General features: G+C 40.0%; 1 protein-coding gene across 1 annotated transcript; it reads right to left on the reverse strand.

The window, feature by feature from the left end:
- Positions 1-5,560: 5,560 nt before the first annotated feature.
- On the reverse strand, positions 5,561-10,168 carry LOC107827143 (uncharacterized). The gene is made up of 2 exons (XM_016654221.2): positions 6,178-10,168; positions 5,561-6,080 (listed from the first exon to the last, which is right to left on the reverse strand). Exons 1-2 carry the CDS (start codon positions 9,587-9,589, stop codon positions 5,710-5,712), a joined length of 3,783 nt encoding a protein of 1,260 aa, XP_016509707.2. The 5' UTR covers positions 9,590-10,168; the 3' UTR covers positions 5,561-5,709.
- Positions 10,169-14,027: the final 3,859 nt, after the last annotated feature.

The raw sequence follows: 14,027 nt of genomic DNA on the forward strand, positions 1-14,027 counted from the left end.
AGAGTCTTGATAACGTAATATACAGGAAATTGCGTACCTTCTTCTTCCCGGACTAAAACTCCACTTACCGCTATCTCGGATACCGCTAAGTACAGGTACAACTGCTCGTCTCCCTTCGAGTATGAAGCAAAGGTGAACTCGAAAGGTACTGTTTGAATTCTTCCAAAGCTTGCTGGCACTCCGGGGTCCACGAGAAGTTATTCTTCTTCTTCAATAACGAGAATAACCGATGGCTCTTATCGGAGGACCTTGAAATGAACTGACCCAGGGCGGCTATGCACCTGGTTAGACTTTGAACGACCTTGACATTGTCCACCATGGTGATATCCTCTATAGCTTTGATCTTGTCGGGATTGATCTCTATCCCCCGGTTGGACACCATGAATTCGAGGAACTTCCCGGATCCGACCCCGAATGCGCATTTCTCTGGGTTTAGCTTCATATTGTATTTCTTTAGTATGTTGAAGGTTTCCTGCAAGTGTTCCAAATGGTTCTCTGCTCGCAGGGACCTAACTAACATGTCGTCAATCTATTCCTCCATTGATTTTCCTATTTGCTCTTCGAATATCCAATTTACTAGGCGTTGGTATCTGGCACCGGCATTTTTTAGTCCGAATGGCATTATGTTATAACAATAGGTACCGTATTTAGTGATGAAGGTTGTCTTTTCTTGGTCGCCCGGATCCATCCTGATCTGGTTGTACCCGGAATAGGCGTCGAGAAAGCTGAGTATCTCGTGGCCAGCCATCGCATCGATCATGCGATCGATATTAGTCAAAGGAAAAGAGTTCGTAGGGCATGCCTTGTTCAAGTCTTTGTAATCTATACACATTCTTAATTTATTTCCCTTTTTAAGCACTACTACTACGTTTTCTAATCAACCCGGGTACTTAACTTCCCAAATGGAACCGATTTTAAGGAGTTTGGATACCTCGTCTTTGATGAATGCATTCTTGACTTCGAACTAAGGCCTCCTCTTCTGTTTAACCGGGTGGAACTTCGGATCCAAGCTTAGCTTATGAATAGTTATTTCTGGCGGAATCCCTGTCATATCAAGATGGGACCAAGCAAAACAATCTATGTTAGCTATAAGGGGTTCAATGAGTTTTTTCCTGAGCTCGAGAGTTAGCCCCGTGCCCAGGCATACCTTCCGATGGGGCAAGCGCTTGACCCGTACGACTTGCTCCAGCTCCTCAACCGTTGACTTGGTAGCATCGAAATCTTTAGGGGATATGAACGACCTAGGGACTCCGTAATCATCATCCTCACCTGCCTCCTGCTTCTCTGGTTCGGTCGGGACCGGTGTCGGTGATTGCTATTTGGTTTCTTTACTTGTAACCGGACTCAGGTCCGTTGGTGCAGATATCGGGACCACCTCATCGACCGCGAACATTTTCTTTGGGGTCAGCTGTTCTCCGTAAACAGTCTTGATCCCTCCCGGTATAGGGAATTTCAATACCCGATGTAATGTCGAGGGTACTGCCCTTATGTTGTGAACCATGACCTTCCGAATAGAGCATTATATCTCATATATCCTTCGATCACGTAGAACTTCATTTTCTAAACAGTTCCGGTGGTGTTCACCGGCAAGGTTATTTCCCCTTTAGTAGTCTCGCATGCCATGTTAAATCCGTTTAAAACTCATACTACAGGCACTATTTGGTCTTGCAGACCCAGCTGTTCCATGACCCTCGATCTGATGATATTGGCTGAGCTTCCTAGACCCATTAACACACGCTTAACTCGAGATTTATTTATGAGTACGGATATTACCAGTGCATCATTATGTGGTTGCACGATGCGTTCAGCGTCCTCGTCGTTGAAAGATACGGTTCCCTCCAGTACATAATCTCGAGTTCATTTTTCCATTATAATAGACACCTTAGTGCGCTTCAACATCGGTCCCTTGGGGGACATCAACTCTACCAATGATCATGTTAATGACGTGCTGAGGTTCATCTTGATCGATCTGCTTGTTGGAGTCCCTATTCCTGAAGTGATTTTTGGCTCGATCACTCAAAAATTCTCAGAGGTTGTCGGCAGTCTTCAGTTCTGTGGCCGTGAGTACCATGATACTTGCACATTAGGTTGGGGTCCCTTCGGGTAGGATCGGATTGCAACGGTCGAGGCCACTTAGTATCTTTGATACGTCCGATGGCTGATATGATACCGGCAACATCGACATTGAATTTGTACTCCGATAACCTCGGTGCCTCCTTAGACCCGATGGGTCTGTCGAAACCATTTTTTCTCACTAGCCCCCGGTTATTATGACCTCGATCACTTCTTCTTTCATTCCTCCTAGGGTTGCGTCCGGACCCATTACCCCTTCGATCTCCATTGTATAGTTGATACCGATCTCTGCTCGATTTTGGTTCATGATCGACGTCTCTTTTGGATATGTCGCTAGTTATGATGGAATAAACGGAACCGAAAGGGGCCCCGAGCTGATCATCTTCGACCCTAATTTTTGATTGGTACCTGTTATGGACGTCGGCCCAAGTTACCACCGGGTACTCTATCAAAATTTGTTTCAACTACTGCGAAGCCAATGAGATTTGGGGGTTGAGTCCTTGGGTGAATGCCTGAACGGCCCAATCATCTGCGACCGAAGGCAGATCCATCCGTTCCATTTGAAACCTCGACACGAATTCCCTGAGCATCTCGTTATCTCTTTGCTTTACTTTAAAAAGGTCTGACTTTCTGGTCTCGGCCTTGATGGCCCTGGCGTGCGTTTTAACTAAGGCATCTGCAAGCATAGTGAACGAATCAATAGAATTAGGGGCTAAGTTGTGATACCATATCATAGCTCCTTTTACAAGGTCTCTCCTAACTTTTTCAGTAGAACGGATTCGATCTCATCTTCTTGCAAATCGTTTCCCTTGATGGTGCACGTGTAGGAGGTCACATGTTAATTTGGATCAGTTGTTCCATTATACTTGGGAATTTCAGTCATACGGAACTTCTTTGGGATCGGCTTCGGAGCTGCGCTCGGAGAGAAATGCTTTTGGACAAATTTCTTGGAATCCAGGCCCTTAAGTATCGGTGGTGCTCTTGGGATTTGATCGACCCTGGAGTTATTGGTCTCCACTTTTTTGTCGTTAGCTTGGATTTTCGTTTCTCCCGATTCCACCCGTTTTGTCATTCCCTCAAGCATCTTTATTATCTCGGGGTTGGACCCGGGTTCTACTTCACCCAGCCTTTCTGTGGCTGGTCCATTTCTGCGAGCGTTTTCCTGGGATGGTTCGGGCTCAACTCTGCTGGGGGCGCGACTTTGGTTTTGCAACTGGGCTATCGCTGCTTGTTGAGTGTGTAACATTTTGAAGATCACCAGCAAGTTGATCCCATCACCTTCGCTGTCGTGTGTACTCCGGGCTATCGACCGGTCTCCCTCGCGAATGCTATTTTCGGGATCAGTAGGAGGGTTTGCTTCGATAGCCACGTGTGAGTTAGCATCAATCGGGTCCACGACTGGGACTCCGTTAGGGTAAACAGGGGGCACCTTATTGCTGGGCACCACGTTGTTGTTCTCGCCATGGTGGCTAGACTCAGCATCAACGTTAAAATGGGCAGATTGGGCGTTTGAATTTTTAATTTGACCTGAAATTAAAAGCTCAAAGAACAAGTGTAAAATAGAGTGTGTTATAGAAATTTGTATCAAATTGCCACTATTATCCTTAGCCCCACGGTGGGCGCCAAACTGTTTACCCTAAAAAATGGATAATAATTGAATTTATATATAATTTTAAGGATATGCGGATTAATTCAATACAAATGATAAAAAGCGTTAGATTAAACAGATAAAGGGCGTGATAAATTGTCAAACCAATTAATATGAATGACCCCGGACTCAATAACAGCTTAATGAAATGCCTGCCTTCGATCTCGGGCTCACGATAACGAAGAACTGATGGACAAAAGTAAGAACTTTAAATAACAGAGAAAATAAGAGTATATTGCCATGATATATGTGTTACAATATGTCTAATGAATAGTCAGACTCCCCTTTATATAGTAGGGGAGTTTTACCCTAAGTACAATCCCATAAAAGGTAAAAATCTTCCGTTTTGCTAATCACAGATTTTCTTCCGATACGTGCCGAGATTCACGTCGTGACATCCGGCTGGGCGTGGATATCACGGCCCTTTGCTAGTCATGCTCGATTATCTGGTAATGCTCTCCGAAGTTTTGGGATTTGAATCGGACCTGGGGACGTGGCCCCGATTCTTCCGAGGGCAGGTGTTTTGCCCGAACCCCGACTCAAGGGGCTCCTTGCCCCGATTCCGGTTCCTTACGATCATGTCTCTGCTCCGTTTCCTCCATCGAGAACTGAAGTGTCCAATGAGCTCGGTTTCACCCGTATACAATATCCAAGGCTTAGCCAAACTGATGAAGCACGAAAGCTGCAGTTGTCCTTATACACAATGGTGGGATAGAGACAAGTTTTTGCAATGTATTTGCATCAGTTATGCTAGACATATCTCTATTTACTCTCTGGTCCAGACTTTTTCTTTTTGTTGTGTGGCCTCCCACTTATGCTTTGTGTAGTCCTTACTTGACTCTTTTGTGCTCTTTTATATCACTTCCCATATTGATATTGAAACATTTGTTGCAGATGATGATGAAGATTAACAGTATGGGTGGTTTTCGGAGAATTTGGTGCAGTAGCTGCTTATATGACGAGTCAGCTTTGTTTGTTCTGTTGAAGACGGATCAGCTAAAAAACGCTTTATGATGGAATTGTATGTGGAGTGCCTCTAGTCGAGTTCTCTAATAATAAAAATTGCATTATAAGTAATGAAGCTACTTATATTATGGTCCATTCTCTGGCATGGTGGAAGTGGACACCCCTAATACATCACTGTCAATTCAATATAACTACTTCGAACTTTTAGCAACGCATGAGTTTGTTAGGACATAAGCTGTTGCTTGCTGAGATTTAGCTCTTTCAGTTCAAAATTGGTTTTAAATAGTTGGTTCTGGTTGAGTCGGATGAATTCCATTAAATGGAAAGAAAACCATTACAGGGAAAAAGATGTCCCAAGATTATTATGATATGTGGGTTTTGATGCGTATTACATATTTAGGATTGTGAGGATTGATTTTGTGTAAATGTGGAAAGTATATGTTTCTTGACATTCTTATGCTTCTGTTTCCAACATATCCACTTCTGTTATTTTACAGTGCTAATTAATTGGTTTGTACCTGAGACAGCAGCATTATTGGTTAAGGATCAATCCTTAACCACTCCTTATTGGTTAAGGATCAATCTTACCACGAAAACAATAGTTCCTCGCAACTTCTTGTATTGGGCTAATATGACATCTGCAGTACCTTTTCTATTAAAATTCTTGATTATATTCTCTTACAGTAGCTCAATTTTGCTGAGCCATCAGCCATACTATCAACTACTGTGGCTGAATACAACCTCAAATTCCAGGTTGAGAAACTTGATTTTGCAGGAAAACATGTTTTCTTTGGTGGACCATTGATAAGAACTGGTCATTAGATCTTTTTCTAACGTTTGAGACATTTGACAGAGTATGATTCTCATCAGCTGTACAGAAAAGGTTTAGGCATTAGACTATCAACAAACAACTGTGAACTTGAGGCTCCTAGCCTGAAACAATGCTTTTACAAATTCAATTTTGCAGAAGATGAATGTTCTCTAATCTTCAAAAGCTTAAGATATTTCATTGACGAAAACATCTAAACGTAATTGTCTGGACTCATCTTATCAGAATGAACCACCTTGTCGTTAAATACATGTAGCAATTGATCACAAACTTTCCGGGAAGATGGCCTTTCAGCAGGTGCAGTTTTCGTGCATTGCAGTGCTATTTCCAGCACCTGAAATGCAGCACTTTCTTCATTGGGTAACAATGGTTTCAACATGGGATCAATGAGCTCTTCCCTAGCAGTTCCAGACATTTCAATACGCGACTCAACCCACCTCACCATGTCCATGTCTTCTCCAAAACTCCCATCAGTTGGCATTCTTCCACTCACAAGCTCCATGAGTACAATACCCATGCTATAAACATCACTCTTTTCTGTTGCCTTCAAAGAATAAGCATACTCTGCGAACAAAAAAGTCGACTCGGTTTAAACCACAAAAAATTGGCGGATACAACACATGCAACTCGAAAATTCAGAAAAAGATATCAGTTTAAATACCTGGAGCAATATAACCATAAGAACCAGCAAACCACATGTTTGATTCTGTGTTGAAGGAATCATAGTTATCCTTAATGGCTTTGGCCAGCCCAAAATCCCCCAAATGTGCCTCCATGTTAGAGTCTAACAGAATATTGCTGGATTTGATATCCCTGTGAATTATCTTGGGCACACAATCATGGTGAAGGTACTCAATTCCTTGTGCTAATCCCACTGCTATCTTCAGCCTCGCCTCCCAGTCGAGGCACTTCTTCGTCTTGTTATTAGCCGGCTGCTTGTGCAGCCAATCCCACACACTTCCATTCTCCATATGCTCATATATCAGTAGATTTGAACCTTCTCCTCTATTGTTACAATACCCCATTAGCCTCACCAAGTGCCTATGCCTTATCCTCCAAAGTGTTTTGATTTCTCTTGCAAAGCTTTTGTCCAGCAAGAGATCATCCTTGCTTGGTATTCTCTTGATTGCCACTATCTCTCCATTAAACAACTCCGCTTTGTAGACAGTTCCGGATCCACCAGATCCGATTATGAACTCGGTGCTTAGATTATTTGTTGCTTCCATGATGTCATCCCACGTGATATCGCGCTTGGCAGCAACACTTCCAAAGAGTGCTCTCTTTTGTCCATGGGAAGAGCTGGAAGAGTAGGCATAATTTATTGAACTTGCTCTTCTAAAGGCTTCTCGCCTTTGCTTGAAAAAGAGGGCAGCTCCAAGCAACAGAAGTATTATTGCCACTGTAGTTGATATCACTGAAATTATTACCACTGTTGAGTTACTTAGTCCTGGATCTTGATTGTTGGACTTGGACTCTTTGCAATTTTGCAGAGGACTTCCACATAGATGATTCCCAGTGAATGCATCAGCTGGCCAATGTGCATACTGTTTGTCCAATTTGCCGTGAAGTTTGTTGTAAGAGAGGTTAAGCTTGCCCAAACTGCTCATTTCACCAACTTGAGGAGGAACTTCTCCAATGAGCTGGTTATGAGATAGATCAAGTGCTTCAAGTTTAGAGAGTGTCCCAACAGAAGGAGGAATTTGGCCAGTGAGGTTGTTGAAACTCAAATCCAGTATGCTTTGTAGATTCTTGAGCTGTCCTAGCTCACTAGGTATTTCACCAGTAAAGGTGTTTCCCGAGAGACGGAGTATGTAGAGCTTGCTTAAGTTGCCAATGGTAGTTGGAATGGGACCAGAGAGTTGGTTTCTATCAAGATTTAGGACATTAAGGGAATTGAGCTTACCAATTTCAAGGGGTATAGTTCCATTCAGTGAATTGTCTTCTAGAGACAGCACTAAAAGCTTTGAGCAGTTGAACAATTCTCTAGGAAGAGGTCCTGAGAACTTATTAGAGGACAGCTTGAGCTCACCCAAGAGTGGCAAGTTTCCAAGCCAAGTAGGGATTGATCCATAAAGAAGGTTATTATTGAGATCAAGATGGGTGAGTTTTCTGGACAGAGAAAGTTGTGCAGGTATTGAACCAGTCAATTCATTTCCGGAGAGATCTAGCAGCGATAGTTCGCGGATTAATCCCAATGTCCAAGGGATTTTTCCAGTGAAACGGTTGTTTCCTAGCCTTAACCTCTCAAAAAATGGTGAATATCCCAGGTGGGGTGGAATATCATGATCAAATGCATTATTTGTAACATCAAAGGAAAGAAAAGATGTTGAACTACACAGGGCAGCAATACTACCATTCAGTTTATTATGAGAAAGATTGATTCTCGTCAGATTTGAAACATTGATCAGTTCATCAGGAAGATTACCTTCAAAGGAGTTGTTATAAAGCATAAGCTGCTCCAGAGCTCGAAGATAACCAAACGTCGTAGGGATGCTACCAGATAGTCGATTATCTGCCAAATCAAGGGTCTTCAGTTGGTGACAATTCCCCAAGCTGGCAGGAATTTCACCAGAGAGATCATTTTGTCTAAGATCAATGAAATTCAGCTGCTTCAGCCTTCCAATTGTAATGGGAATATTGCCTGTGAATTGATTTCCATAAAAATCGATCATCTGCAAGCTAGAGCAATTGCCTATCTCCATTGGGATTTCTCCAGATAACTGGTTCTCATATAGAAAGAGGATCTCAAGGTTCCCAAGCATTCCTATCTCTTTCGGTATATTTCCACGTAAGTTGTTGTGAGACAATGCCAACGTTTGCAGATTAGTGAGGTTTGCTATCGACGGAGAAATTGAACCAACCAAAGTGTTATTGTTAAGCAGGAGATCAGTCAACTCAACCAACTCGTACAGCTCTGCTGGTATCGAACCACTGAGCGTGTTATTAGACAAATCGAGCTGCTTTAGCGACCTGCAATCTCTCAATTCCACAGGGATTTCACCAGAAAGTTGGTTTTCAGAAAGCATCATGTGTTCCAAGCTGCTCGCATTGGAACAAATGCTTTTCGGTATGCTACCAGAAAGATTGTTGCTTGTCAGAACCAAGAATAGTAGCTGACCCATGTTGCCGAATTCTCCAGGAATTTCACCAGTAAGTTTGTTTCCAGACAAGTCTAAATTCTGAAGGTTGCTCAACTTTGCCAAAGACTTTGGGATCGAACCTTCAAGGTGATTACCAAGCAAGCTAAGATAAAGCAGCTGATTCATTCCAACAAGCTCAGCAGGAATCTGTCCAGAGAGGCTATTATTAGCAAAATTGAGAACTTGGAGGTTTTTAAGGTTTGCTAATTCTTCTGGGATTGTTCCATTGAGATTGTTGACAGCAACACTGAATGCAACTAGGCTGGAGCAGTTGCCAATTTCAGCTGGAATTGGACCTTCCAGTTGATTCTCCTGTAAATTTAAGTTCTCGATCTTGCTGAGTCTTCCTAATTCAGAAGGAATTTTACCACCTAGGTTGCATGTGGCCAAGCCAAGAGTGACCAACTTTTCAAGATCACCAAAAGTAGTTGGAATTGTCCCTGTTAGGCCATTATCACCAATTCTGAGGACTTGGAGATTTTTCAGCAAGCCAATTTCAGTGGGAATGGGGCCAGTGAGTTGGTTGGAAAAAAGGAGGAGAGATTCCAAAGAAGTAAGGTTAGAAAGAGTAGGTTGAATGGGACCTGAGAGCAGATTAGAAGAAAGATCAAGTTGGAGCAGGTCATGCAAAAAGCCAATGGACGGTGAAATTGACCCACTAAGTGAAGAACCAGAAAGGTTTAGGCTCACCACTTTTAGTGAGTTTCTTGCACACGAAACACCTCTCCATTTGCAGAAATTTGGATTGTTTTCAGACCAATCTCTCAAAACATTTTCTGGGTCATCAACAAATGATTTCTTTATCTCCAAAAGAATCTTAAGTGTTGATGATGATGACTCTGTTTCATTCTTGCAAAACACATATCCACTTGAACATATAAGAACTAATGTTACAACAAACAAAGCTAAGAAAACTCCTTTAAGCATCCTCATATCTGTGATTGAAGAGAAATGAACTGAGTCACATGAAGAGAAAGAAAGATAAGGAAAACAAAAATAGGACAGCAGAAAAGGTTTGACTTTTTCACTTATTGGTTCTGCTATTACTGTTAAGAATCATATTCTTGAGCAGGGGTAGAATGGCAGAAGTTTTTGTTGTGGGCATTTATGGACAAAGAGTGAAGTCAGTGCTATCTTGAGCAGAGAGAAGACGCGTGGTTTTAGAACCAGTGCATGCAGCAGCCATGGTTCTTGGATTTTACGTGAAATAAAAGTGCTGCTTGTGGTTTACTATTATCAAGCTGTTTTCGGTATTTGCAAAGAAGAAACAGTATTAAATGAGGGAAATCTTGAAGTGGGTGTGGAGTAATAAGAAGAGATAAGGAAAGGAGAAGCTACAGCTACTCTCTGTCAGTTGATCACAACAATTCCATTAATGGTCACCGAACTGCTGCTCCATTGAGAAAGAAGCTATGAGAGAGAGAGATTCTTTCTTTAATGTGGAGCGATATTAATGGTTGAAAGACAAAAACAATATTTAATTAGTGAATGATAAGACAAAGATCAAGTAGGCCTAAAAGGCCAGCCATGAGGAGTACCTTATTATAGGGACTATTGTTCGGAGGTGGACGCACGTATAATTTAGCTAATTATATTCCGTAGCTACTAATTACCGTCGTGGGAGGTATGTTTTTGTATTTAATTCGGTTGTATATATTGTATTCAAATTCAGATATATTCATTCTTATATAATTTACACTGTATTTAATTTCGCTGTATTAAATTCAGTTGTATTCAAACAACAAAAAATCAAGAAATATGGTGTATACCGTTCTATTCAATTCGGTTATATACATTGCATTCAATTCGGCTATATTCATTCTTAACTATTTTAGATTATATTTAATTTTACTGTATTCAATTCGACTGCATTCAAACAACAAAAAATCATAAAAAATAATGATATTCGGCTGTATTCAATTCACTGTATTCATTCGTAGCTGCTTTTACATTATATTCAATTTACTGTATTAATTTGATTATATTCAAACAACAAAAATTCAAAAAATACAGGGATCTGCCACAAAAAATAACCTTCAGAATATATAAATACATGCGAAAACACAAAAATTAAACTGTATTTGCATTGAAAAATATAAAATACACTCAAATTTGAGTGTATTTGTACAGAATATAATGTATATGTATTATTGTATGTGACTCAATAGCAAAGAAGAGAAGAAAGTTCGCCGGATACAATGTATTTGTAGATGATGTCTTCCGACCAAGCAAAACAATATATACATTGCATTGAAAATAAAAAATAGAGATTAAAAAAAAAATCGGCCAGATTGAGAATACACTATCACATTGTATCTACCAAAATCTGATCAGACGAACAAAAATCCAGCCATAATGTATATTTTATTTAATTTAATTCGGCCACAAAAAATAAAATATACTCAAATATAAGAAATACACTCAGATCTGAGAAATCCGGTCGGTTGCCCATGAATTTCAGCCAGAGATGACGGTGGGTGGAGGTATGACGAGACCGATTAGGATTGGGGAATTTGAGCTACTAAATTGAGAAATTTTCATAGCGAGTGAGAGAAGAGAGAGTACAAAGGAGAGAAAAAAATAAAAAGGAGGTCGAACGGCAGTGTTCCGGCGGGTTAGGCCGACGGTGATTCTATGGTGAGATTGTAAAGAGAAAAGAGAGTTTAAGGGAGATGGGGGAGGCGTCTAGGCTATAGTATGAAGATGAAAGTAGGAAGAGAGGAAAAGTTAAATCCCTTAGAGAGGGTATTTGCTAGAAAACTCAATATTTAGCTATGTATTATAATTAGTTTAAAGTGTATTTATATATGATAAATATAGTGTATAATTTAGTTATACCATGTGAAATTTTCTATAATATACTTAATCCTTTCATTTTTACTTGTCCATGATGGACTTTGCACTCCTCTTAAAAAAAAATGAAGTATTTATTTTACTATGATACTCATAATAGTGATAGCATTTCAAAAGGTCTTGAAAATTAAATTGGGGAATTAGTAATTAATGATAAGAATAAAACACGAAATTATCTTTCTCTTTATTTGCTAAAATGACAAGTATAAATAATATTTTAGTATAGTGGACAAGTTAAAGTAAACGAAGGAACTAAAATATTCAAACAATCTACCATAAGTAATTTTATATATATATATATATATATATAATCAATGTAGTGTAGCTAGTTATAGCATATCATTCATTATATTTTTATGTTACCGATTTATGACTAGTATTGGTATTTTTGTTGTTGTAAGTAATCTTAACATGATGTTATAAAAAAAATTGTACACTATAGAGCTTAACTTTATACTGGAAACATTTTTGGGAGGGGAAGAGATATGGGATTACATAAGAGAAGATACAGTAGTTGGTGAGAGAAATGTTGGGTTTGCTTTAAAAGGTGCATTAGATGAAAAGGACTTGAACCTTTAAAGAAAGTGATTGGTTGCATTTCCAAATTATCCATTAGTACTAACTTTTAGTAGTTCAGGCTGTACTTATTGAGTGATCAAAGAGAAGCTTTACAAAGTCAAACATGTCCCCACATCTCCCACGTATACATACAACAAGCTTCCTAATTCCTCTTTTCACACTTTAATTATTACGTTTTAAAGAATGAGAAAGGGGGTCTTTTGACTGTTTCTACCAAATCCAGGCGTCCTTTTGCAGCCTCTCTTCTTCGAATGGATTTACATCACCTTATTCCTCTTACTATTCTGTATAACAAATAACTAATAACTTAAATGAATTGCATAATTTCATCATCTACGGGAATTGAGAAGTAATCTTGCTATTCTAGGCTGATGTTAATTTTTTTTACCCGTAAAACGCTACAGTTAAATTTATACGTGGTTTATAGACAAGTGAATCGATTTGATCCAAAAATAATAGATGAATTAGACAAAAATATAAGACTTAGCCTTGAAATTGAAATAAACGGCAAATATCTTAGTCCCGGGCGCAGAGCTACCGAAGGCAGTAAGAACAGTATAAATAAGCAAGAAAGTAAAATGTTATTTGAGCTTTGGATAGGATATAGTGTATGTTTGTCAGAAAATTCATATCTTTACAATGATAATAAAGTTTACTATTTATAGTTACACCTAGGGAACAAGGTCCTAGGATCAAGTCCCTCTTAAATGATAATTATGAAGGCCATTGAAAAATATGTAATGGTGGGCAGTGAATTCCATATTCTGTGTAACGGATCATACACTTAATGCTATAGAATATTCTTCATTGAATGCTACCAGATGACATGTATTTATTTTGCGTTTATGAGTATCATTCTCTCCGATGACAAGCGAGATCATTGCCTTCGGGTCCGACTGTCTTCTCTCTTCGGCTCCATGTGTCGCTTTCTCATGTGATCATTAAATATGAACATGCTTTACCCCATACAGATAGTCCCTATGCTTTCCAGTGGCATAACTTTGTGTCACCAGAAAGTTGGCAGAGATACCTTTCTTGGCGAAAAATTCTCTGACCCCCTCTGAAAAGTTTCTGACGGTTAATTAGATGCACATCTCTCCACATTTAATGCCCGAACATGCGTTATCCCACGATTTAGTATCACTTTTCCCGGTCATCAAGGTAATTATCATGATTTTAGCCGCCTATTCCTTTAGTTATACGCATCAAACTTCTTCATTTACACTTCATAATTCTTCAAACTTTCTCAAACTCTCTTTACTCAACTCGTACTTTGTCTTCAACCTTTCTTTAACCCTCTTTTTGAGAGAAAACTTTCCTTCTTTTCTTATAAAAAATGGCATCTTCTTTCAAAAACCCTAGTTCCTCAAAGAACAAAGGTAAAGCTTGTCACGACCCAAACCGCAGGGCCGCGACGGACACCCGATGCCTTACACAACCGAGTACCCACGTAACATATCTTTCTTATCATACCGTCATGGGTAAGTGGGCTAAGAGGGCCGTCATGAGATAACGGGAATAAAACATAAGGGAATACTAGACATAGGACGACCCAACATGATATAGAAACTTATACATGTGACATACAGGCCTACAAGGCCGACACGATCATTTGTATACTCAAAATGTAGGCCGATAAAGCCATACAAGTATCCATATACATGACATTTGTCTACAAACCTCTAAGAGTACATAAATATCATAAAGGTCGGGACAGGGCCTCGCCATACCAATCAATACATATTCAAATCATACCAACCAAATAGACAACTTCGGAGCAAGTGGAGTGCACAAACACCTTTCGCTGAGCTGATAGCCTACTAGGAGAACTCTCAACCTGTCTATCGGGACCTGCGAGCATAAATGCAGCGTCCCCAGGCAAAAGGGATATTAGTACAAATAAAGTACCGAGTATGAAAGGCATGAAAGAAACATGGAG

The sequence above is a fragment of the Nicotiana tabacum genome, chromosome 19, assembly GCF_000715075.1.
Source record: "Nicotiana tabacum cultivar K326 chromosome 19, ASM71507v2, whole genome shotgun sequence".
NCBI classification, from domain to species: domain Eukaryota; kingdom Viridiplantae; phylum Streptophyta; class Magnoliopsida; order Solanales; family Solanaceae; genus Nicotiana; species Nicotiana tabacum.

Excerpts from the sequence above, each read along its gene's own strand:
- LOC107827143 (XM_016654221.2), bottom strand. The coding sequence starts at position 9,589 with ATGAGGATGCTTAAAGGAGTTTTCTTAGCTTTGTTTGTTGTAACATTA. Across the intron at positions 6,081-6,177 it reads TTATGGTTATATTGCTCCAG|AGTATGCTTATTCTTTGAAG; the intron begins GTATTTAAACTG and ends TTTTGTTCGCAG.